Raw genomic sequence first — 26,343 nt, 5'->3', positions numbered from 1 at the left:
ACCGTGACTTTCACCCTCTTTTCCCCATCATTTTCACCCTCTTTGTTCCCCTATCCTTTGAGTGTAACGGGTCGGGGGGTAGTGGAGGGGGTGGGAGGACCCGGCTGGGGCTCTGCGAGAAGGGCGGGAGTGGAGGTGGAGGAGCACTGAGTCGCCAGCGGAACCCGTGAGCAAGGCCGCGGTTGCAGCTCGGAGGGAGCATTGGAACGAACGCGAGCGCGCCTGGTTAGCGGCACTTCCGGCTCCAGCCACGGCGCTAGCAACCTCTTGAAATGCGCCGATGCGGTGCTAGAAACCCGGGCTGGAGGCGACTCTGATCGAGGATCCTGAGATCGGCGCGGGATACCCTGGAGGCAGGCGGCTCAGAGGCTGGCGGAAGACTCCGCTCGCCGATAGCGCCGGGAGGAGACGCACACGGCCTGGCCGGTGTGTCCTTACAGCCATTCGTCCCCTGCCCGGCCCCTGGGCCAGCGGCGCGGAAAAACGGGCGGGGGCTTGGGGGCTCGGGAAATTCAGGTTAAATAATTTCTCTGCAGATCCGGTGCCGTTAAACCCTGAGAACCCACACTTTAAAAAAAAAAATGAAGAAATTAAGACTTAAAGAACTAGAGAGTCGCCTGCAACAAGTGGATGGATTCGAAAAGCCCAAGTTACTCCTAGAACAGTATCCCACCAGGCCGCACATTGCAGGTAGGGCGGCTGGTGACCACGCCTTTGCTTCTCGGGTGGGTGAGTCCTGTCTGCTCACTCTATACTGAAGTGAGGACAGTTATTTACATACAAAGAACGTCCAGAGGAAATCTGCTGAAAGGTTACATAGCACGTTAGAGAGGACTTCCTTGACACCACAGCTAAAGACACCCCACACACAGACACACACGTTGCCATTTTACTGTTTGGCTTCTGCGTGCCCTTAATACTGTGAGACATCTTTTTAGTGTGTTTTGTTTCTCTCATTACACTGTAAACTCCTCAAGGAAAAAGAATTGGGCTTTTTCACACAGTGCCCCGTGCCAGAAGAGTTTCTGATACTAGTTAGCAGCTCAGTAAATATTTGTAAAATAAGGATCAATTTCCTTTTGCAAGGAATTGTCAGCACAGATTCTATGCTTTACTCTGTCCTAGAAATGAATACTAGAGCTGGCTAGCTGAAGGACTTTTAACAAATCCAGAATAGGCGCTATATAACTATGAAGATGCATTTCAATTTTAAAAATGATCTGAGTGAGAATCAGTAGTGTTGCTTGACCTGAGAGAATGATACCAGTAATACAGGAAAGAATACAGGAAAAACCATTCATATTTAATAAACGTATTATCAAAGTCATTGGGGAGTCTTAGGAAAATTAATTTGTTGGCAACACCTGCAAGGAGGAAACTCATCCAGCTCCAACATGGTTTTGTTTCTAAGCTGCCAGTGAATGTCAAGGAACTTAACTCCAACATACTGTCATAATTTCAACCAAATATTAAGACCAGTTCACTCAATTTAGACAACGACTTATTTACTGTCTCAGGTTATAGGGTTTCTAAGTGGAATTCAGCTTTTTGAAAGGCCAGTTGTAACATGCACGTGGATGTGCTAATTCTTTACCAGCTTCAAGTCACTAACACCTGCAGCTGTAATCAGGACAGCACAGTCGGCCTGAGATGTCCCATAATTGTATTTTTGATAAAACTGGATCCTGGGGCATCAGTGATGGCCAGTAATCCTTGTAGGGTTCATATATCCATAGGGAGATATCAGTGATCTTACTCATGAGTAACCTTCAGCATATACCAGACCTTTGTGTATTTGAAATATCCTTTTCCAATCTCAGTAGCTTCTGCTCTACAGCTCAATAGTTCTATTAGGTCTTCTTAGTACAGCAGTTCTCAACCTGTGGGCCGCAACCCCTTTGGGGGTCGAACAACCCTTTCACAGGGGTTGCCTAAGACCATCGGAAAACACATATATAATTACATATTGTTTTTGTGATTAATCACTATGCTTTAATTATGTTCAATTTGTAACAATGAAAATACATCCTGCATATCAGATATTTACATTACGATTCATAACAGCAAAATTACAGTTATGAAGTAGCAACGAAAATAATTTTATGGTTGGGGGTCACCACCACATGAGGAACTGTATTAAAGGGTCGCAGCATTAGGAAGGTTGAGAACCACTGTATTAGTAGATTATGAATATATGTCTGTAGATCATAAATATATGTGTCTAAATATGTGAGTCTAAAAGCTATATTGTGGGTTTAGTTTTTTCCTTTCCCATTCTAGTTTATGGTACCTGGTGACAAATTTGTTGCAAAAAAGTTCTGTGCCATTTTAATGTTAATGCATGGTTCCTGGACTTACAGATTTCACAAATCAGTAAAATTTCAATAATTTTGGACACCGATCTAGCATTGCCAAATTTATATATTAACAAGGAAAGATATTTTTAGAACCTATGTACTCTTCCCATCCTTTCATAAAAATATTTCAACATCAAAGATAACTGATATATGTGTGTGGATGGCAATGTTTTAAACAGGTTGAGGGGAAAAACATTGACCTTATTTTTCTCATTTACCTCAAAGTTTTGTCATTCTTGGCATTGTCAGCAGAGACTAGTTTTGGGGAACCACTGGTATGGATTTTATTATTTTTGTGTGTGAGCCTTTATGTTCTAGGGTACCAATTGGGGGAGGACTAGATAATGAAATACAAATTGTTTTAAAGAGTCATTTGCACAAATTGGGATTTTGGTCATCAACTTGCTTACTTATTCTCTAATATGTTTTTTTATCTTTTAGCATGTATGCTCTATACAATTCATAACACATATGATGACATTGAAAATAAAGTGGTTGCAGATCTAGGATGTGGTTGTGGAGTACTCAGCATCGGAACTGCAATGTTAGGAGCAGGGTAGGTCCAGAATATATTATTTGGTATGGGGTGGCTTTAATAAGCATAAATAGGATCAACAGGTTATATTTATGGGACTCTATAGTATAATGAGTTAATTTTGAACGAGCAGAACTAAAAAAAATACAACAACAACAAAACCAGTAACATCAGCAGGCAGATGTCTCCCTTGTATACAAACCTGAGTTTCCAACCCCTGCTAGATTGGGAAATCATGCTGTTGAAAGGTAACACTCACTCTTGCTTTGCCAGTTGAGTTATGGTTTTTATTGTTATTGTTTTGACTTGGAAGCCATAAATAGTGGATCTTTGTCTATGTTTTGTATTTATAGGTTGTGTGTTGGATTTGACATAGATGAAGATGCATTGGAAATATTTAATAGGAATGTGGAAGAGTTCGAGTTAACAAATGTTGACATGGTTCAATGTGATGTGTGCTCATTAGCTAACAGAATGTCCAAGTCGTTTGATACAGTAATTATGAATCCTCCTTTTGGAACCAAAAATAATAAAGGTTAGTAACAAAACTCAGGTATATCGGTTTTAAAAACTAGTTGCTTGTTGATTGTTTAAGTTAAGTGTTTTTATCACTTTACAGTAAATACACCAATCTCTTATCTGTAGTTATTACATTTTCAATTTGTTTAATGCATGGATAGGGAATTGAATTTTTCAATCTTTGTTTCCACGAATTTGTATTAAAGAAAAAAAATATTTTTATACTCCATCTGGTTTCAAAAATGATTTACCTGCCCTTTATGAATGATTATGAATCCTGTAAAGTATTTTATACTTTTACATAGAACCTCCTTTTTTCTTTTTCTTTTTTTGGTTAATCCTGGAGGATATTTTTTCCATTGATTTTAGAGAGATTGGAAGTGAGGGGGGGAGGAAGAGAAAACATACATGTGAGGGACCCATATCAAATGGTTGCCTCCCCCACGCACCCAGCCTGGGTGGGGAATCTGCAACCCAGGTATGTGCCCTTGACTGGAATAGAACTTGAGACTCTTTTATTCTTGGGCCGACGTTCTAACCACTAAACCATGCCAGCCAAGGCTAGAACCCCATATATATATATAATTTATTTATTTATTTTATTTAATTTTTCCAGAGAGGAATGGAGAGGGAGAGAGAAAAAACATCAATGATGAGAGAGAATCACTAATCGGCTGCCTCCTGCACGCCCCTTATTGGGGAGTGAACCCGCAACCCTAGCATGTGACCTTGACATGAATCAAACCCGGAACCTTTCAGTCCGCAGGCTGATGCTGTATCCACTGAGCCAAACCGGCTTGGGCTGGAACCTCTCTTAGTAACAGTGACTCACTGTGGCTTTTTTTGTGTGAATGCTGTGCACAAGGAGGGTAGGAAATCAGTAAGAGGAAAAAACATGCAGTTTTAAAAAGTCCTCCTTGCACCGCCCCCCCACCTGATTCTAATTACTACTGTTCCTTTCTCCCTTCTTTTAAAGTTACTAATTTGGAATATGATACTGAAATTTTTACTTTATCCTTATTCAAATATGACATTATAGTTCTGGTTTTATTCTATCAACTTATAAGATATTTGGATGTTTTACTTATTTGTACTCTGTCTTTTTGCAAAATTTGAAGTGGCTATTTTCATATTTATTAATACCTGGTATTCATTTAATCTTCTATTTTGATAACAGGTATATAATTTAAATTGGAGCTTTTTCTACTGTTAACAGGAACAGATATGGCATTTCTGAAGACTGCTTTGGAAATGGCAAGAACAGCAGTATATTCTTTACACAAATCCTCAACTAGAGAAGTAAGTTCAAATCATCATGATATTGTCATTTATTTTTGAAATCATTAGTGTTGTAAGGATTTGCTGTGAAATGTATTTACTTGTAAGTAAATGTAAATATTAGACAAAAACCTGGGCACGTGCTCCGACTAGGAATTGAACTGTGACCTCCTGGTCCATAGGTCCACACTCAACCACTGAGCAACACTGGCCAGGCAATTCTATATTCTTATACAGAAATTCTAGATTTCAAAAATGGGAAAATATACCCAAACTAGGATTATTTATTAAATTCAAGAAAAAACTGCATGCACACACAGTGTCAGTATTGTTTATAATGAAAATATTTCCCTAAAATTTAGGGAAAGTTAGTTTATCAACCAGCTTAATCCTACTATCGACATGAATAAAATGCTTATACCAAATATTAATATCTCTAGATTTCTAGCAAATGATGCACATAATTTATAGGGGATTATGGGCAACTTTCCATTTACATTGAAATGTGTATATTTTTAAAAATTCATAAAGCAATTTTTATAACCAAAAATTTTATGTAGTTCAAGAATTTTAGACCTATAAGTAGTTAACATTTAGTACTTACTGTGTGCCAGGACAGTTCAAAGCACTTTTCATATTCCTCAACAATCAGATGAGAGATACCATTATTATCCTCATTTAACATATGAAGAAACTGAGGCACAAAAAGAATGAGTAGCTCAGGGTTACAAAGCTGGTAAGTAGCAGAGCAGCAGTTCAGATGCAGGCTGTCTAGTTCTAGAGACCATGTTCTTAACTACTATCCCCTACTGCCACTGACCATGTACATAGATCTCTGTTGAATGGTTTCCAGGATAGTTATATATTATTGATGAAATAATGCTGCAGAAACCATGGTTACGATTGTACACTTTGATGTATTTCTGAAATAGTAACTTTGTGACTTGGATTTTATTTAAATATGTAATTTGGCTCAGATGGTTAAATATATTGAAATGGCTTGGTTTATTTTCTAAATGTGATCCAATCAACTGAAAAAAATTTAAGGATCTAAATTCTAATGAAGTTTTAAAAGCTTGAATTTTTTGAAAACTTAACCTCAGGTATTAGTAAAAAGCAATTTAAAAATAAAAATATTTACAAATCAGTTCACATTAACATGTTATTATGTTCAGCATATTCAAAAGAAAGCTGCAGAATGGAAAATCAAGATAGACATCATTGCAGGTAAGAGTTTTTAAGTTTCTTATAAAACAAATCTAAATTCTATTGAAGAGAGCCAAAATGCATTAGCCAAACCAGAATTTTTATACAAGTGCTAAGAAGATAGTGTAAATCACGTTTTTTAGTGTGGCAAATGGAATAAAGGCAGGATATCAATGTTTGTCTAAGATTGTCCCAATTTATGTATTGCATTTTACTGAAAACTTCTAATAGTACCCAAGTATTTGGTCACTCCAAGCTCAGACCCTTTATAGCTTCAGTGACTGAAAAGCTTGGGTTTAGAGTTGGTCAGACCTCAGTTTGAAATCCATTCATGGAAAATACCACCAGATTATGCCTGGATCGCCTTTTTTTTTTTTTAAACTATTGCTGCCTTTTTTTTTTCTTTTCTGTGACCCCTCAGTCCGCAGACTGATGCTTTGTCCACTGAGCCAAACCGGTTAGGGCATTCTTTTTTATTTTAATATATATATATTTTAATGATTTCAGAGAAGGGAGAGATAGAAACATTGATGATGAGAGAGAATCATTGATTGGCTGCCTCCTGCACACCCTCTACTGGGGATTGAGCCTGCAACCCAGGCATGTGTCCTTAACTGGAATCGAGCCAAACCAGCTAGGGCTAGATCACCTGTCTTTCAATGTTCTAATTGCCCCTGAAGTCAAATAACATGAATCTTTTTTTTTTAGTAGGGGATAGAATATAATCATCCACACTGAGTAAATCATGCTTGGTACATTTTTATTAGTAAACTGAATATTCACAAACATTAAAATGGGGAAAGCATACAACTAGAAGCTAACTGCAATCCAAATAATTTTGAAAAGTCTGAAGAGTACAATAAGGGGAAATGTTTTTACATGATAATGAACTATGAACTAGCACGATGGTATTAACCATAACTAGATCTATTACTGTTCTTAATATAATGTGTAAAAGGTCAGTCTTTCTATTCAGTATTGTCATTCCTTATGTAATTTAAGATATTAGAATATGCAACATGGAGCACCTTAGAACAAACAATTCCAGTATAATACCAAACCAGAGCCTTGCTACTCCAAATGGAGTTTTAGATGATGACCATTGACATCCCTTGGGAGCTTGTTAGACTTGCAAAATTTCAGGCTCCACTCAGATCTACTGAATTATAACTTGTGCCTCAATGCACATTAAAATTTGAGAGCTGTGACCTATAGTTAGAATTTATGTTGTAAAATATGAAGGGATAGGTAGACTCATTGCCATCCCGCTAATATGGATCAGTAGTAAGTTTGGAGGACCTACATTATACTTTAGAAAGGAATATGAAAAAGTTGGTTTTCATTTGAGAGCATAGTAGGAAAATACATGGCTACTTACTACCATTACTAAAATCCAGACAATAAAACTTTAAAATAGGTATGAGATTGCTAGCTATTGATTAGGAAACTAAAAATAGGGAGGTACTATCATTTTCATAGGATATACTTTTGTCCACTTGTTATGCTTCTACACTCTTCCCTATAACCTCAAATTTTGGTATAAATTACCAAAGTAGCAGAAATGCCAAACTCAACTTGCCATGGGTAATCTTGGGGATACATGGCAGTCCTTGGATACCAAGTTAAAGTGACAGGTCTAAAATCTTCAGTTTACCAGTATTGAGTGTTTTCTTAATTCGTGGGGTTTTTTTAGTCAAAGGTGGTAAATGCTTGGAAATATAGTTTTATCTTTAAGTGGCTTTTTTTTTTTAATAGAGCTGAGATATGACCTGCCAGCATCATACAAATTTCATAAAAAGAAATCAGTAAGTCTCTTGAACTTTACAATAAATAATTCTTGTTATCAAGTTGCCTGAGTAAATACAGAAAGCCAGCCTGGGAGACAGATTATGGAACAGCCTATAATCCACAGCCAACACTCTACTGTAAGATAAATTATTTCTCAAATACTTTGGACAGAAAAAGAAAAAATAAACTAAGTTTTTGCTCTTTTTATATAGTATACATTTTATTCGTTTGTACTAATACATTCTCATATTACAAAGGCAATTTAGTACAAGAATCTTTCTTTCGATATTTGAATCATCTGAATAACATACAACTGTACATTAAAAAAAAAAATCCTCATTTGGATAACAAAAAGACAAGCTAAACAATAAAAAATTTTCTTTTCTTACAGGTAGACATTGAAGTGGACCTAATTCGGTTTTCTTTTTAAAAGCCTCCAAAGACAAATGCAGCTAAAAACCTAATTAAAATGAATACAAAATTTGTTTACTAAACTACTGGTCTCCGGCACCATTTTCTGTTTTCTGCTGTTTTGATGCAGGTTCTTCTTTGTCTGTTTCTTCTCTTGCTCTTTTTACTGGTCCTACACAATAACAGAATTAATTTTTGTTAAATTCATTGTAAGGATTACTCTATTTTAGTAAGGAGCACAATTACCAATGAGAAAAGGCTTTTCTTATAGTACAGACCTTCTGCTCTCTAACCTTAACTTCCAAACATTTGTTAGCCATTTGTAAAAACAGCACAACCAGGGTAAATTGCAATCCAATAATGCCACTCATACAGAAACTGAAAAACTCATCAATATTCGCTCCCACAAATAATTTCTCATGTAAGTACCAAAGGACTTAGAAAAACTTACCAGATGCACCATTTTCATCATGTTCATCTTCACTATCAAATTTAGTTTTCTTGCCCTGGAACTGTACTTTTCCTTTAGCAGACCCAGTCTGGGCAACTTTATTTCCCTTTCCTTTTCCTTTAAATCTGCGACCTAGAGAGGCAATTGAGAAATCAGTGAAGAAATGTTTTAAACATCTTGTTGGTCTTTGAACACCTATTATACTTTTTACTCAAGCAAACGAATAAATATCCTAACTCTCAGAAAAAAATAAGAATAACCTTTTGACTTCCATTTGTTGAGGGATTCTTGTTGATCATCTATGATTTTTTTCAATGCTTCTTTTTCCACATCTCCATCTAGTACTTCCCATGTCACTTCTTTGTTCTTTAATTGAAGGTTACCATTATTTGCATCTTTGGCTTTATCCAGTGCTTCCTTAGCTTTTTCTTTAAATAGAATTATTCCCTACATCAAAGACAAGAAGCCACACCCTTAAGTTTTTAGTCTCACAGTTAATACCATCAAAGTAAATTTTCCTCGTCTGCAAAATCTTCCATGCCATTACCAGTTTCAATGAATTTTAGTGAACATCAGGAAGATACTACAAAACTTGCAGTCACTGATCCAACATTTACAGCATAGCAGAAAATATCAGGTATTGCTCGGCCAATATGGCTCAGTGGCTGAAAGTAGACTCATGCACCAGATCACTGGTTCGATTCCCAGTCAGGGCACTTGCCCATGTTGCAGGCTCCATCCTCAGTAGGGGGCATGCAGGAGGCAGCTGATCAATGTTTCTCTCCCCATTCCCCTTTCTCTAAAAATCAATAAAAATATATTTTTTAAACAAAATACAGTTATCACATCGAGTCAAAGCAATATCAAAATGACAAGTATTTAAAGAAGCTATTTGCATAAACAATGATTCTCTCTACTAATGATTTCATCTAAAAGATAAATTTCTGTGGATTTTTCAACATTGGCATAAAGCATATGAATGAATGTTTCCAAACCTCTTTTGCTCCTCTGACAAAGTCTATCCATTTTATTTCACCATGATTTGAGAAAAGGATGTGCAAATCTTCTCTACAGGTCTGATCATCTAGGTCCCCTGAAAATTTCAACAAGCAGCCAATCTTTTCTTCTAGAGATTTCTACAAAAACATACAAGGCAATAAAAGTTTCTTAAAAGCAACCCCAAATCAGAAGTAGCTTATACCACTCTATACCTATACAAGGAAAAGACTAGAAACTAAAATGCTATTTTTAAGTACTTTAATAGTTGGTACATTTCATCCTTTGTTCTACAATGGCTTTTGATTTAACTAATTTCTCCAACAAGTAATATTTAATTAGTTACATATTTTAGTTATATAAGTCTGTTTATTAAATCATCTCTGGATAAATAATAATTTTAGCCAATAGTACTTGGCTATTACTTTAGCGTAATGACAACTACAGATTTGCTTACATATTTTCTGTAAAGTCCTCAGATCTTTTATTCTCAACTTTAAGTTCTTAGATATCAGTAATATATACTTACCATTTCAGCATTTTCTGCTAACTTTCGTTTTTCTTCTTGCTCTCTACAAATAAAAATATAATTAGAATTTTCCACTTACTATATGAGAAAATTAAATTATGGTAAAGATAACCTTGATCGTGATCACTAAACTTAACCAAAGCTAGTCCTTAGACTTTCTGATTGTCTAATGCTAGCACACACAATGTGGCCCCCAGATTATCAAGGCAGTTTAAGACCCCAATGTTTCATGAGCAAAAGGTAAGTAAGCCTATTGCTACTCATTTTAAAGCTCATCATCAGCCCCATTTCCCAGAACCACTCTCTACCTTTGTAAAGATTTAAGGAATTCAAATGTTCTATTAGCGCTATTTACTTACTTTTTAGCTCGTAATTTAGCTTCCACTTTATTTTGCTTTCTTTCTTCATTTTTCTTTGCAAAGTAGTCTTCCCTAAAGGACACAAAATATAGAGGCTAAATTCATGAGAACAAAGATTTCAAATTATTAATTTAAGACATGGCATAGGAATGTTACATTTTTTTCCCCATCAACATAATTACCTAAAAATTCAAAAGATATCAAGGAAGTTACTCATTTTTTTAAATAACAGATTTACTAAGAATTCACATGCCATAAAATTCACCGTTTTAAAGTGTATAGTTCAATGCCTTTTAATATATTTAGGTTGTACAACCATCACTTTTATCTAATTTCAAAACATTTTCATGACCCCCTAAAGAAATCCCATATCCATTAACAATCTCATATTGGTTTTCATTTATTATTCATGTATTTTTTACTTATTTTTTAAGGTATATTTTTTATTGATTTCAGAGAGGAAGGGATGGAAACATAGATGAGAGAGAATCATCGATTGGTTGCCTCCTACATGCCCCACACTGGGGATGGAGCCGGCAACCCAGGCCATGTGCCCCTGACTGGAATCAAACCCAGGACCCTTCAGTCCACAGGCTGACACTCTTATCTACTGAGCCAAACCAGCTAGGGCTCATTCATGTTTTTTTAAAAGTAAACCAGAAGTTATGTAAGTTTCAGAGTTTTCTAGTGTTCATTTCACAAAAGGAGAAAATTCTAAAATCCCTCCAAGACCCAAGAATAAGAACAATTATAAAAATCACATTAAAAAAGATTTCTTGAGGGGTCCTGGCCAGGTGGCTCGGTTGGAGCGTCATCCTGTATACCAAAGGGTAGTGGGTTCAATTCCTATCAGGGAAAATACCTAAGTTTTAGGTTCAATCCCTGGTCAGGGCACATATGGGAGGCAACACATAGATGCTATCTCTCACATCGATGTCCACCCCCACCCCCCAGTCTAATCAGTAAAAACATATCCTTGGGCCCCTAATTATAGATACTTCTCTCAATATGCCTCCCAGTTTTTATGAGAGTTCAAACTGTACAATACTGTTCAAAACTGAAGACTATTAGGTGTCAGTTCTTTATTCTGCTCACTGTGATACTACAGAGAAATTATTCTTCATTACTGCTCAGCAAAATCACTGTATATGCTTAATCATCATTTTATTTTTTCCAGTTTCCTTGCATTATAGTGTCCCTGTTACTGGTTTTTAAGAGCTGATCATGAATTTTAGATGCAAAATAAGTCATAAAGATGTTAACCATTTCTCATGCACTGCAAATGAAATACCATGTTTGTTATTATTTTACTCTGTTGTTTTACTTTTTGGTTGTATCAAACTTGTGTATTAAATATAATCATGTTTTGTTTAAAAACCAACAAACATATCCTCGGGTGAAGTCTAAAAAAGAAAAAACACTTTTGAGAATGTAACACTGAACATGATTCATCACAGTGCACCTCTAAGTCCAGTTTAGTACACAGCATATTTAGATTATGTTGTAGAGAGCGCCTGGGAAGGCACTTGAGCTGATTGTTGGCGGAGGCAGAGCCACGTCCTGGAAACATACCTTGCCTGAGGCAAGTATGCTGCCGGCCCTAACCTTTAGCTCAGGTGCCAGGGGGTGGGTTTCATTATCTAAGCTCAGCCAGGCGCCAGGAATGGACTCAGCCAGGAGTGACAATTATAAAGAAGCCACAAGAATGAAGAATTGCAGCTTGATCCTTAACCATGATTTCACATAACTTCCTTTGTCTTAAAACTCCAGTAAAGCTTTCTGGTATCATGCTGTATTATAATAAATGGGCTGCACCAGCTGTGGGTCACTGTCTCGGAGGGCAGCATTCCACCTGGCCCCAGTTTTCCCTACTGTCTCTGTGTCTCTTTCTTTTTTCTTTTTTTAAAATATGTTTTATTGATTTTTTACAGAGAGGAAGGGAGAGAGATAGAGAGTTAGAAACATCGATGGGACAGAAACATCGATCAGCCGCCTCCTGCACACCTCCTACTGGGGATGTGCCCGCAACCCAGGTACATGCCTTTGACCGGAATCGAACCTGGGACCCTTCAGTCCGCAGGCCGACGCTCTATCCACTGAGCCAAACCGGTCTCAGCTCTTTCTTTTTTTTCAATCCCCCGTTGCCCCTACACAGGACTCATCCACTCTCTAGCCGTGCTGGTCGTGGTAAAGAGAAAAATTATACTATGTAATGCAAAAGCAGGAGACAATGGTCCTCCATCTAACTTTATCATGCAAATGCTCTGGTTTGTCCAAATTTTTAGACACACATTAAAAAATGTGATCCAAATCCTTTGTACTATTTATAAAATACAGGCATATAGACTATGAGAACAGATAAAAATTGTACAGTGATTTATTCTCTAACACCAAAAGCCCAAACTTCAGTATCCAGCCTGATTATGAATTTTAGATACAAAATAAGTTAGCCTCATTTACTAATTGCTAACAGAGAAAAGGTATTAATAAACATTTCTATGTATTCTCAAAGGATTAAGTTTCCACTAAAGAAATTTCAAGCATTTCTCAAAGAATCCTATGGATACCAAAACTACTGGACTTATAGAGGAGGCTATTCCATATTCCTTACCCTAGTGTGTCAATTCCACATAAGTGGCCAGAAGAAACATCAGCAAAAAGACTTACTTGAAAAGTATTAGCAGATCTGTGTCTTTGTATTTTTGTCCAGGGGTCTCCACAAACTTTTTAGCAGATTCAATGCTATCAAACACAGCAAATATTGATCCCTTTTAAAAGGGGGAGAAAGATTTTTTTTTAGTTATGTCCCATATATTTTTCAACTAGAAAAAGTCTGTTACATCATACAACCATACCTTAAATGCTTTATGCAATGTTCTTCTCATCTGAATATTTAGTACTTGACCTTTATCTTCTAACCATTCTTTTATGTCATCAAGGGTTGCATCAGTAGGGAAGCCTTTCTGTGAGTAGGAAGAAATGTACAAATGACTTCTCAGGTAAACAATGAGCCAGAAATTTTGAATCCTTTTGTCTTAAAATGAAGCCAGGATATCCATCTATCCCTCCCTCCCTCAAATGTTTGACAGCTCTGGTTAAGAGCTATTGCACCGAAACCCGTTTGGCTCCGTGGATAGAGCGTCCGCTTGCGGACTGAAGGGTCCCGGGTTCGATTCCAGTCAAGGGCATGTGCCTGGGTTGCGGGCATATCACCAGTGGCAGGAGGCAGGAGGCAAGCTGATGGATGTTTCTCTTTCATCGATGTTTCTAACTATCTCTCTCCCTTCCTCTCTGTAAAAAAATCAATAAAATATATTTAAAAAAAGAGCTATTGCTATCTAGTACAGTAAGAGTGACTCTTATCTGGGATTCAATTCAAAATAATCCAGTTGTTAAAAAATTGCTATCAAGTTTAGCTGATGACAAGAACAGGTGATATGCACTGGGTGTTTATATGCTAAATATTTTATCCAATGGTATATGAGTTTTTCATTTGATTCTCACAACACTTCTATAAGGTAAAATTATTATCCCCACTTATAAAGATAAGGCTTAAAGAGATTAAGAGCATATAGTAGGTGGTGAGGGACATATCATAAGTAGTGAAGCTATGATTCCTGAGCCCTTATTCTCACCAACTCTATCATCCATTCTTTCTAAAATAAGTAAGTTATAATTAATTGCATTAAAGGCCCACTCACAATATAAACAGATCTGTTTTTTACATCATTTTTATACTCATCAGTCACTTCAGGGAGAGGTTTGTTTGGAGATCTTCTGATTTTGGTTTTATCTTCACTTATTTCCATGAGCTCTACCTTTGATTTGCTCAATGCTTCTACTATGACATTAAAGTCTGTTGTTAGACGGTTTAACCTGAAGAATATGTGTAAAAACATTGTAAGACTTCATACTAGCACTTGTTAACAGAAAATCTAAAGATGGTTTTTAAAAGGTTTTTACCTATTAAATTTTATCATTATTTCCAAAGGTACCCAGCCTTCATCCAGTTTGATTTGTTCCTTTAAAAATTTGTCCCGTGGCAAATTGAAATCACCAAAATAATACTGCAAGATAATTACAATATATTTCAGATCATTGTATAATACTGACTCCAACTCTGGAGGGTTTTTATTTTAATTACTATCACATCACTAAGTTATATTCTTTAAAAATACATGTCATGCCCTGGCCAGTATTGTTCGTTTGGTTGCGCGTCATCCCATGCACCAAAAGGTCACCAGTTCTATTCCCAGTTATGGCACATGCCTGGATTCAGGCTTGACCCCCAGTGGGGGGGGTGTGCAGGAGGCAGGAAATCAATGTTTCTCTTTCTCTCCCCTCCTCATTCTTCCTTTCTCTCTAAAATCAATAAAAACATATTTTAAAAAATACATGTCAGAATTTAAGCGGCAATATTTCCTCCTAAAGATACCATAATTAAATATTTATAATACAAATTTAACAAAAGGGTAAAACAAAAATTGATTAAACAATGCAATTAACAGATAGGTCAACAACAAATAAAAACATACCGAAGGATTTAGTATATAAAAAAACCCCTTGCTTCAAATCAGTGTGGATAGAATAAATTTAAAACCTGGAATAAACTTGTTAATCACTCCAATTTTTAAAAGTTAAAAGTGTATATTTAATTTAAGCATAGAAGCACCCTTTCTCAGTATAAAAACAAGAAAAAACTATACATGAAAAGGCCCAAGTGTGACTACTTGGAATGCCAAAAATAAGACAAACACAGAAGTCTATTAATAATTCTTAGGAATCAAGGGTCTGGAAGGAAAACCCCCAGAAAACACTGATAAAAAAATGAATAAATGACATTAAAAAAATTACTAAAACTAAACATGTACTATAAGTTCAATTCATTATTAATCAAAGAAATATAAATTAATAAAATAGTATTTTTCACCTGACAAATAGGCCGAAATCCTAAAAAGTATATCTAGTATTGTCCTGAATACAGGCAGAGATGTAAATTGGCCTTAATTATTGAAAGTTTTAAAAAATGTGTATAACCTTTAAATCAGTAAACATGTTTATTAATTTATATATAAAGATATCATGATAAAACTGTTATAGCTAAAATATTGGAAATACCCTACATATCAAATAGGGAATGGGGTATATTGCACCCCAGGTTTGGTGGAGGAAAGGGAAGGAATTAAAATCTATGTTAGTGTCAGCACTGACCAAAGTGTAAAAGTGTATTCATTGGGCTTTAACCTCGATTACCTCAGGAGGATGAGATCTGAGAGGTGACAGGGTATAGAAGGGACATCATTAATGTTTTCTTTGTGCTTCTTTGTATTATTCTAAATATTAACACAATAATTTATAATTTTCTTCACAAAGAAATTAGTACAAAATATTGCAATATAGGAAATTTTAAATGACAAAGAAGTAAAACTTTAAAAAAAAATAGTTGAGAATTGCCAAAAACACACCAAATAATATAAAGTTTTTCAGTAAAACCATAAAATAGAAACTAAGACATTACCCACAGCAGCCATTATTGTAAAGCTTCAACTTGTAAATACAAAAGTTTTTAAAAATGCTAAGTGGACTCTGCAAACAAATATTCTGTTAAAAGTTACAACAGCCGAGAACTATTTGGGCAGGAATTACAACTAAGATCTTCAAAGATATAAAGTGCTATTTAACAGGGAAGGTCCTTCACAAAGAATTATGTTACCTTATCAAGTGCCAGGCACTCTGCTGTATGTTTTACATTTTATTACATGTAACCCTCACAGCCACCTTATAAGGAAGGTACTATCATCCTCACTTTACAGACTAGGAAACTAAAGAAAAAAGGTAAGTAACATCAGTCTACAATGTTTTCTTTTGAAATGCCTGTAGTCTTCGGGTTTCATGAACTGGCTCCACCAATATAAAACAGTTGTACTATTATATGTACAACTAATTCCAAGAATCAAAGACAAGCCAAATATTGGATAATGGGTCAGTATATGACCGAAAGTAAATGTTCTTTCTGTATTTGTTCTGAGGCCCTAAATTTCCTTTCAAAGAGCCCGTTTCCACAGTTGAATAGTACAAGGATCATACCTCAATTTGATGACAGATTTTGGCCTCCAGGGCAGCCATTTTTTCATCACCATTTTCAGCCATTGTGGCCACCTGTAAATTTTTCCGAATTGGTATTACTGTTGTTTTTTTAGCACAAAACTCAAGATCAGAAAAAGAAAGTTTTAAAATGACCAATATCCCACTGTTTTCTTTAAAAATAAATCAAAAATTTTTAGTTGTTCTATTCGATTCTCAAATTTCAACAAGAGAAAGCTCTGGAATGAGTGGTGGGAGAGTGAAAAGGTACACACCCCTCTCAGTAAGTAAATCACTGCTCCATCTTCTGTAACAAAGCAAGTGGTTATCTTCGTTATGGATCTCAGCCCCACTTGTTTGCTGTGGGCCAAATTCCTTTTAAAACTAGTCACAGTTTGACTTACTGAAACCTTTACCAGCAAAGACCAACTATCATAACTTCAGGTGAAAAAAAAGTCACCTATTATTGCCGAGGCCCAACTCGATGCTGCCCATGAAGCAGCCGATGAAATGACAGCGTGAGAGCCTGCAGAGCTGGGGTAAGCGCGCCTTCTCATTCTCTAATCATTGATCGGCTCACTGACCAGCTTCCTGCTTAGCAGGGCAGGGGAGAATGAGGCTGTGAGGCTGGTGTGCGAGGGACACAAAACCACGGCCCCTCGCTTGGAGCTGCTGGCCTCCGGGGCGAAAAGTGTCTCTGCCCTTAGCCGACCCCCTCATGGCACGGTCCTCGGAGGCCGGGCGCAGGCGCTGCAATTGCTCCACAGTCACCTGGATGGATGCACACTGGCAGCCCTGGCAACAGGGCTTTACCGGCGCACATCCCCCTACCAAGTCTGCGCAACCGTATACACTGGTTTGCCGACCGCAACCTACATCCCTAAGTTACTACCATGACTTAGGGCCCCTTAGAATACAAAGGAGGGGGGCGGGGTAAAGACGATCTAGGCCCCACCAGGCTTCTCGGCCGACCCGATTGGAACTTGGCTTCATCACAGCCTCCCCAGGATGTAAATAAAGATGGGAGATATTAGCCACAGCTAACATTTTGCACAGAAGCCTTGATGTGAGTGAGTGAGTGAAGAAGACCCTAGAGGCCTAGACACCCGAGAGCTCGGCCAGGGAACACCTACAGCCCCGATCCCCGGGCCTCACGCGGTCCCACAGGATCCCAGGAGCCCCGCGGAGTCCCGCCGCGCCAACCCCCCCGGGGACCGACAGAGGGGCCCCCACGCCCGCCCGAGGCGCCGCCGCAAGGCCGCGAAGGGAGGAAACTTTAAAGACGCAGCAGGGAGGCGGGCAGCTTCTGTCCAAAGGCCCCGCCAGGGACCCGTACCAAAGCAGCCCCGGCTCGCTCGGCTCCCAACCTCGTGCGCAGAACCCCCGGCTCCGGCACTCCCCTCAGAGCCCTCTCCCATCCCGGAACAGCGCGCCGCCTCCGGCCGCGGCCCACGCGGCCCAGGACCCCAACCTGAGGAAGGAGAGAAGCCGAGGCGCCCAGCATGAGGCGGCAAAGAAAGGGAAGGCGCCGAGGTACGCCACGCAAAGCTGGGCCTTTGGTCTCTCCTCGTTAGCCCCGGGAGCTGCTCACCGTTAAGGTCCCGGTCCCGCAGAGCCGGGCCACACGACCACTGAGAACGCCTCGCCGCCGCGGCGTCGCCTCTTCTAACGCGCGCGCAAAGAAGATGGGGACTGTCCCGGCAGCCCTTGCGCCGAGTTTTTTTTGCGCAGAGGCTGGCGGGCGCCGGCGCAGCGTGATGATGCGGATGTAGTCCCGCCCCTACTCCACTGCCCTCCCCAGGAAATTGGGTTGCCGTATCCGGCAGAGTGATAAGAGGATGTTAGCATAAATATTTGTTTTTAAGTGTTTGTTTTTGAGTGAGTGAGTGAGTGAGTGAGTGAGTGAGTGAGTGAGTGAGTGAGTGAGTGAGTCAGTGAGTGTGTGAGGGAGAGAGAGAGAGAGAGAGAAGTATTATTTGTTGTTCCATTTACAGCATTTATGCATTCATTGGTTGCTTCTTGTATGTGCCTGGGAATCAAACCCAGAAACCTTGGCGTATCAAATGCTCTAACCAACTGAGCTAGCTGGCCAGGGCAGTACAGTCATTTTAGAAAGCAACTTGGTAGTATCTGCTAAAGTTTAAAATGTGTATAGCAGACGACCCAAAATCCACTCCTAATAATATATTCTAGGAAAATTTTCACATTTGTGCACAAAAAAAACATGCTCAAGAATATTCATAGAAATGTATAAATGCAAAAAAAGAAAGGGGGGGGATTAACTAAATGTCCACTAAACAAGAACAGGTAACTACGTTGTGGTGTAATTAAACAATGAAATAATAAACAATACTGTGCCCTAGCCAGTATGGCTCAGTTGGTTGGGCATCCTCCCATGCACCAAAAGGTTGCTGGTTTGATTCCCAGTCATATCACATGCCCAGGTTGCAGGTTCAATGCCCAGGAGAGGGCATGCAGGAGGCAGTTGATTGATGTTAAGCTCTCACATCGATGTTTCTCTCTTCTCCCTTCTTCTTGCTCTAAGTCAATAAACTATTCTTAAAAAAAAAAAATGTTTTATCCCAACCAGGGCTGGTGATTGAACCTGCAACCATGGTATGTGCCCTTGACTGACAATAGAACCTGTGACCCCTATAACCACTGAACACATTGGCCAGGGCAAGACTCTGAGCTTTTATTTTTTAATATTTTTATTTTTTAATGTATTTTTATCAATTTGGGAGAGAGGAAGGGAGAGGGAGAGATAAATAGAAACATCCATAAGAGAGAAACATCAATTCACTGCCTACTGCACGCCCCTTACAGAGGATCGAGCCTGCAATCCAGGCATGTGCCCTCACTGGGAGTTGAGCCTGTGACCTCTTGGTTCATAGGTCGATTCTCAACTACTGAGCCACACCGGCTGGGCAAGAGTGAGCTTTTTACCTGAACATATGGCTACCCATCTTTGCATCTGTCTATGATAGCATACATGTATGCTATTGTAAGGACCTTAACTCGGAATGAAATATAAGGGTGGGCAAAAGTAGGTTTACGGTTGTTCATGTGGAAAGATGTGCAGGTTATGATTTATAATAGCTTTATTAACAAGAATAAACCCCATTTCCTATACTCACAGCTGTAAACTTACTTTGGCCCAGCCCTATAGGTTTCATCACCAGATTTGAACAGAAGAGTGATAGGATCACAGTGTCTTATGGATTATATTGTTACTATTGTCAACAGGGATTTACCTGCTCATCAGGAAAAAACTACAAGGGAAGGTGTCTCTCCAGTCAAAAAACTGGCTGTAGCCCTCGCCGATTTGGCTCAGTGGATAGAGCGTCAGCCTGCGGACTGAAGGATCCCAGGTTCGATTCCGGTCAAGGACACAACACATGCCTGGGTTGCGGGCTTGATCCCCAATAGGGGGTGTGCAGAAGGCAGCCAATCAGTTATTCTCTCTCATCATTGATGTTTCTGTCCCTCTCTCCCTCTTCCTTCCTCTCTGAAATCAATAAAAATGTTTAAAAAAACAAGTATTTTAAAAAAAAAACTGGCTGCAAACTCTCCCCCAAGGCCAGAACTAAAGCTGCTTTACAAGTTGAGGAGACTAGGACACTGGGCAACTGCCTGGGTAGCTCTCCTTTTCCTCATATTAAATTCTTCTAAATGTTTGGTTTTTACAGACAAGGAGTGGGAAAGATAGGGATGGAATCTGATGAGAAAGTTCCTGGTCCTGGACTTGTGAGTCAGGATGCTGTGCTCCTTCCACAGATGGTTTTTAATATACTTTTGCAGATGTTTTCTCATAAAACTTTGAGTTTCCTCATTGAAAAAGTATTTCAAAGCTTCAGCTCATCCATTGCTATGGCCAAGAACATCCTTATTTGTAACTTATGGAATAAACACACAGAGGGCCACAGATGTCACTCTGGAAAGATGCCCTGTTAGAACTACTTTTCAAAATAGTACATGCAAGATGAAAACCTCAACTAGGGAATACAAAGTCACAAAATGCACTTGAAAACTAAAGCTGTGTCCAGCTAAGAGAATAATGGTAATTTAAATTGGGCACAATTTTGATTTAAATTTTCCAACCATTTCACAAACCAGGTGTTTGCTGTGATTTTGGTGAGCTTGGACTAATGGGGCTTCTGAACAGTGTGCAAGTCCTGCCCCACACCTTCTTAGAGAAGTTTCTTCTTGTTCAAAGAGGTAAAGGTTATAAATTCCATCACCTTGCCTTCTTAACTTCTTTTAAAAGCAGAGGTAAGAAAGAGAATATATATATTTTTAAATCAATAACTTTGGGTTTCTATATTTACTTAAAAACACTAGAATATAGTTTTATGTGTCTTTTGTGTTCATTGGACATCCTAAGATGTTGACAAGGGGGAAATGTTATCTTGAGGAGTCCTCCTATGAGAACTTGGCTGGGCCCCAAGAATAAATGCCTTATGATAGAAATTGGAGTACAGAAAAGCAGAAAAAAAGCTCTATGACTTTTTCAAAGACCTTCAAAAAATTATGGAGAACAAAGTCCTGTAAAACTTTCCTACTTTTTTATTTCCTAAAAGTCCTTAACATTCTTTTCTCCCATGTGACTGAAAACCCAAGTCCCAGTAAGATAAGTTAGTAAGAAACTAGAAAAACTCCCTGGCAAGTGGAATAAGAAAACTGAGACAAATGACTGAACAATCAGCTGGAATAGCTGGGCAATTAATAGTCAGCTGATAAATCATAAGACTGTCGTCCCTAACCAAAGACACCTAGGAGCAGGTGGTTTAAATCACCTTAGAAAGGGAGAAAATAAAACACACACACACACACTAATCCATGATAGAGGTGAAGCTAAGCAGAGAATAACCCTAAACTCCATTACACACTAATTTTATTTTTTTAACTTATTTCAAATAATTTTTTATTTATATTTTAAAATTGATTTGAGAGAGAGAGGGAGGAATGGGGACAGAGAGAGAAAGAGAGCGATGATAGAGACACAGATAAAGATAGAAAGAGAAACTCAATCAACTGCCTCCTGTACGTCCCTTCTGGGGGATGGAGCTGAAACCCAGGCATGTGCCATAACTGGGAATCTATCTGGTGACCTTTTGGTGCCTGGGATGATGCCCAACCAACTGAGCCGGGCGTACAGGCTCATTTTAATACATCAGCATACTAAACGACACACCCAGAAATCTACTAACTATTCTGTTGAGATCCTCCCCTGGGATTTCTCCTAAAATTCCCGCTGGTAGAAAACAGATAAAACCCACAGGACAAAGGACACCAGTGTGTGCTGTTCCTTGAGCAGGCCCGTGCCCCCTTTCTTAGTTGTGTACTGTGCTTCTTCTATCCTAAGCTCTAAGGTCGGATGAGACTTGCACCCAGGAGAGCAAGTGGTAGCAGCAACTCATCCGAGCTTACCTCCTGGTCCTGTCTCCAGGGGTCCTTCCTTTGCCTCAGTCCGAAGCTTTAAGAAACTTACTCTCACTTTCACTGAAGCTCGTGTACTGAAATTTTTCCAGCACAAGTCAAGAACCTGGAGGTGGAGAAAGGTCCTGGACCACGCCAGGGCAGAGCCAACCCTGGTGTGGAAGAGGCCCAGGAACACCAGGTGGTAGTTTGTCAGTTTTAGCCCCACTTTCTCCTTTGCTTTCTGTTTGGAATTTTGAAGAATTACAGAAGTATTGAAAATTCATACCTAAACTGCACATTCTGAGACTGGGATATGTCTGTGTAAGAGAGGGGTGGGATAAAGCAAATGAGTTATAATGTGCTAACTAATTGTTTTCATTGGTGACTTTGAGAAGCAGAAAACTTTCTGTGGGCAAAGGGGCTATAGATGTTAGGAGAGAGGAAGTTGGGTAAACACCCTGTGTTGCTTTTACCACTTTCCTGGCAATTCCAGGATCTTAGAAAGTTTTAACTCTAATTACCCTTCTACCTTTGTATTATTATTGTGTGTTTTAATTTCAGTCTTGAAGTTTACTAGCAATAAACATCCCTAGAGCTTAGATAAAGATCTTAAAATACCATTACTCACTAACAGACATCCGAGTTGCTTGGAGAAATGGCTGATTCCAGGTGTGGGGCTAAAAAGGATATTTTCTCTCTCTCATCTTTTAAATTCTTTTGGCTGGGCTAATAAATTAACAGAGACAGATTAACAAGAGAAAATCAAAGCTTAATACATGTGCATGGAGAATTTATATAAGCATGAAAATTTCAAAGACAGTAAGGCAACATTGTGTATAAAAAACATTTTTGGACAAAGAAGAAAGAAGGGGAGGCGGAGTATTAGATTTCAGAAGTGAGAACGGGTGATATTCAGGTGGTTGAAGAGGAAGGGAACATAAATGGCAGGAGAATTCTTGTTAGGCAACTCTGAAGCAATGGGACACAGGGTGTCTAGGCAACAGGCCCAGCCTGAAGCCCTCTCGTTTTCTGCACTTACTTCAAATTAGGCTGAGGCAAACATCCTAAGATTTCCTCCCTGGAGTAGGCCTTTCCATCTGAATCTCTTACACAGAAAGGGAAGGGTCAAAGGTTCTTTCCGACTCTTTTCTTTCTTAATAAACAGCTTAAAATCAATATCCCAAGAGGCAAAACTTTTGGTCCTCTTCACAGGTTTGAGGCAGGAAATGTGCAAAAAAAGTATAAAAAACAATCTGCAGTGCCTTCTGATGTGGCTGTATTTAACCCAGTTATTAATTAACTGGAAAGGAACAAAGGAGGGCCAAATAGACAGGCATGCCCAGTATGATCTGGAGGACATAGGGAGGGTACTTGCCTGTGGGTCACACCTGGGAGTAGGTCACTGGCCAGAGTAGGCATGGCCATTGCACGCACTGAAAGATTTGAGATACATAAGCTCCTGAGCAAAGGAGTCCCCTCCCTCTTTCTTGCTCTCTTGCTCTTGCTGCTCAGCCTGACTCCTGGCTTGCGAGGCTCTCACCCTTTGCATTTTTCCACATGGCCCACATCTATGTGAACCCCACACACAATGGAGTAACGGACTGAAACTAGCGTGATGCTGTGACAGACTCAACTCCACAATGGAATGAAACTTTGGACACTGGCTTTGCTTTTAGCTCTGCTGAATTCCCAACTTCACCTTTTCCAGGACTGGTTTAAGGGAAATGGGACTTTTGAAACTTAGAGATGTAATTCCACGCAAATAAAGCTTTCTACCACATCTCATCCTCCCACGAGGGCCCCTGGAAATTCTTTCTCCAGTGGTACCCTCAAGAGCCCCACTCTTACTAATACAGGAGGGCAATCCACACAATTCTCTGATAACATTTCCACTGGCTCAAGATAGAGTAAACTGAGCATAAATAAGAGTAGGTGCAACACACTGAAAAATGCCCAGTACATTTAAATGCTTGAGTCCACAATAATTAAAAAACACCAAGAAATCTAATAAATCGCCTTTGAAGGATGCTAATAACTGCTTATTTTGCAAACTAGTACATAAAGATGATGAAGGGACCAAAATTCTGCCACTCTGAAGCTGCTTTTTGGGATATTGATTTTAAGCTGTTTAACTAGCTATCTAAATGAGATCACACCAGCTGGGGTGTGAGCTCATTTAACTTTACCTCCACAGGGACCCTATCTCCAAATACATTTTTGCATTGGCAATAAGGACTTCAACCTATAAATTTTGGGGGACACAAGCATTCAGTCCATAACACAGCATATATTTACATAAATGTGAAAATAAAGGCTAATGTGCCTTTAAGCAATTAGTACCCTACATGTTGATCTTATTTCAATTAAAGCTAAAAATTAAGAATTGTGAGAAACAGCAACTTTTAAATTTGGATACTTAAAGACTCCTTTTAGTTATGCTTCAAATCATCTCCACAGTTTTAATCATTTCATAAAACAGTTTGCCTTCCCACAGCAACAGTCCGCATGCAGTTATCCTATATAATAAAGAGGTAATATGCAAATTGACCATCACTCCAACACACACAATGGCTGCCTCCATGTGGCCACAAGATGGCCTGCAGGGGAGGGCAGTTGGGGGCGACCAGGCCAGCAGGGGAGGGCAGTTAGGGGTGACCAGGCTGGCAGAGGAGCAGTTAGGCTTCAATCAGGCCGGCAGGGGAGTGGTTAGGGGGGGATCAGGCTGGCTGGCAGAAGCAGTTAGGGGCAATCAGGCAGGCAGGCCTAAATGGGCAGTCAGACATCCCTCGAGGGGTCCCAGATTGGAGAGGGTGAAGGCTGGGCTGAGGGCCCCCCCTCCCCCCAGTGCAAGAATTTCACGCACCGGGGCCTCTAGTAGTAAAATATTTTTTGTTCATACTACAGTGATTTGGAAATTGGGATAATTCTGACAGAAATGTTTACCTTCTAATCCTTACTTGTGTGCACAAATCAATAGCAAAAAAGAATTTTACAGAAAATAGGAGCTGCAAATTAAACACCTCAGATCACAAACTATTTTCAATACCCTTCAAACACCTCTGAATCCTTTTCTGTAAAAACACTCGATACTGTCATCCTTACAAAAAAATATGCTGGCTACACAAGTGAAATGCTAGAGCTTGAGAATACTAAGAAGAATAAGATGTGGTCCAAGGTCTCAAAACTAGCTAACAGACATACTCATGCATATATAAATGATGTATCCTTTACATGTGACAGTGGGAGTTTACTGTGGCTGAAAATAGTCAGGAAAAATCCTCAGAGGTTGGACTTGAATCAGAATTTTATAGGACCTACACAAGTTAAAAGCAGGGAGCCCTGGCTGGTGTGGCTTAGTTGGTTGAGCATCGTCCAGTACACTGAGAGTCACTGGTTAGATTTTAGTGTGGGCTGGATCCCCAGTAGGGGGCGTGCAAGAGGAAGCCAATTGATGTTTCTCTTAACGATGTTTCTCTTTCCTTCTCCCTTCCTTTCCCTCTAAAATCAATAAAAAACATATTATTTATTAAAAAAGAATGTTCTTCAAAATAAATAAATAAAAGGAGGGAAAAGTTGAGTGCAACTGTTCGCATCTATTCCATAAAACAGATCTCTAAGCATGACTAGGCAACATATTGGTCCAGCATTGACTGCTAAATGTTCTTGAGAGCAATAAAATAGTCTGTAATTCAGTTACAGACTGAAAGAGTCTATAATTCAGGTATTTCACTAAGTCAGACTATCCTTCAACTCAACTGGACCAAATTCAAGCAGTTTACCACATATAGTGCTTTATTTATTTTTATTGAAAATGCAAAGTCATATTAAAGAACGACATTTAAATAAATTAAAAATCATTCCATATCCCCCTACACTAACACAATGAATTTCAGTTTTGCAAATTACCTTCCACATGCATAAAGATTTTACAAAATCACAATCAAAGGGTTCATACTATTTTACTTTGTGCTTACTTTACTTATTATTTTACAGACACGTCCATATTACTACAGCCTTCCAAATCATTATTTTAATAGCACTATAACATTTCACTGTTTTTATTAGCCCATTTTCTTCTTTAACATGTAGATTATTTCCAATTTTTTGATATTATAAGTAATACAGACATAAACATCTTCATGCATTTGCCTTTTTTAAGTTTGTTTTGTTTTTACATTATTTTTTAGGAGTGGAATTTAAGGGCAAAGATATGGTCAATTTCATGGCTCTTTCTATGTAGTACCAGGTTGCAATCCAAAAGGGTTGAATCTGTTTATTTTATGTATTAAATATATTTCTTTATTGATTTCAGAGAGGATGGGAGAGAGAGAGAGAGATAGAAACATCAATGATGAGAGAGAATCATTGATCAGCTGCCTCCTGCATGCCCCCCACTGGGGATTGAGCCT

The 26,343-nt window shown here is 38.8% G+C and overlaps 2 protein-coding genes across 5 annotated transcripts; one reads left to right on the top strand and one right to left on the bottom strand.

Annotated features, from left to right (window-relative positions):
- The first annotated feature begins 204 nt into the window (after positions 1–204).
- METTL5 (methyltransferase like 5) lies at positions 205–8,177 on the top strand. Of its 3 annotated transcripts, XM_006766543.2 has the most exons (8): positions 207–426; positions 537–690; positions 2,799–2,913; positions 3,246–3,427; positions 4,628–4,710; positions 5,865–5,916; positions 7,651–7,700; positions 8,075–8,177. In XM_006766543.2, the coding sequence occupies exons 2-8, from the start codon at positions 582–584 to the stop codon at positions 8,111–8,113; spliced, it is 630 nt and encodes a 209-aa protein (XP_006766606.1). In that variant the 5' UTR covers positions 207–426; positions 537–581; the 3' UTR covers positions 8,114–8,177. The 3 variants fall into 3 exon arrangements, with proteins under 3 accessions (XP_006766605.1, XP_015421254.1, XP_006766606.1); XM_006766542.2 differs by lacking the exon at positions 8,075–8,177 and having other exon boundaries at positions 205–426; positions 7,651–7,752; XM_015565768.1 differs by lacking the exon at positions 7,651–7,700 and having other exon boundaries at positions 206–426.
- Positions 6,639–18,225, bottom strand: SSB (Sjogren syndrome antigen B). 2 transcript variants are annotated; one of them, XM_006766544.2, is made up of 12 exons: positions 18,105–18,225; positions 16,517–16,588; positions 14,393–14,496; positions 14,131–14,305; positions 13,285–13,392; positions 13,097–13,197; positions 10,430–10,501; positions 10,071–10,113; positions 9,541–9,681; positions 8,806–8,992; positions 8,546–8,677; positions 6,639–8,266 (listed from the first exon to the last, which is right to left on the bottom strand). In XM_006766544.2, exons 2-12 carry the CDS (start codon positions 16,577–16,579, stop codon positions 8,178–8,180), a joined length of 1,215 nt encoding a protein of 404 aa, XP_006766607.1. In that variant the 5' UTR covers positions 16,580–16,588; positions 18,105–18,225; the 3' UTR covers positions 6,639–8,177. The 2 variants fall into 2 exon arrangements, with proteins under 2 accessions (XP_006766607.1, XP_006766608.1); XM_006766545.2 differs by lacking the exon at positions 14,393–14,496.
- Between the last annotated feature and the right edge of the window lie 8,118 nt (positions 18,226–26,343).

This window comes from Myotis davidii, unplaced genomic scaffold (genome assembly GCF_000327345.1).
Source record: "Myotis davidii unplaced genomic scaffold, ASM32734v1 scaffold59, whole genome shotgun sequence".
NCBI classification, from domain to species: domain Eukaryota; kingdom Metazoa; phylum Chordata; class Mammalia; order Chiroptera; family Vespertilionidae; genus Myotis; species Myotis davidii.
The sequence above is the reverse complement of the archived record's forward strand: the minus strand, read 5'-3'. Positions and strand labels throughout refer to the sequence as shown.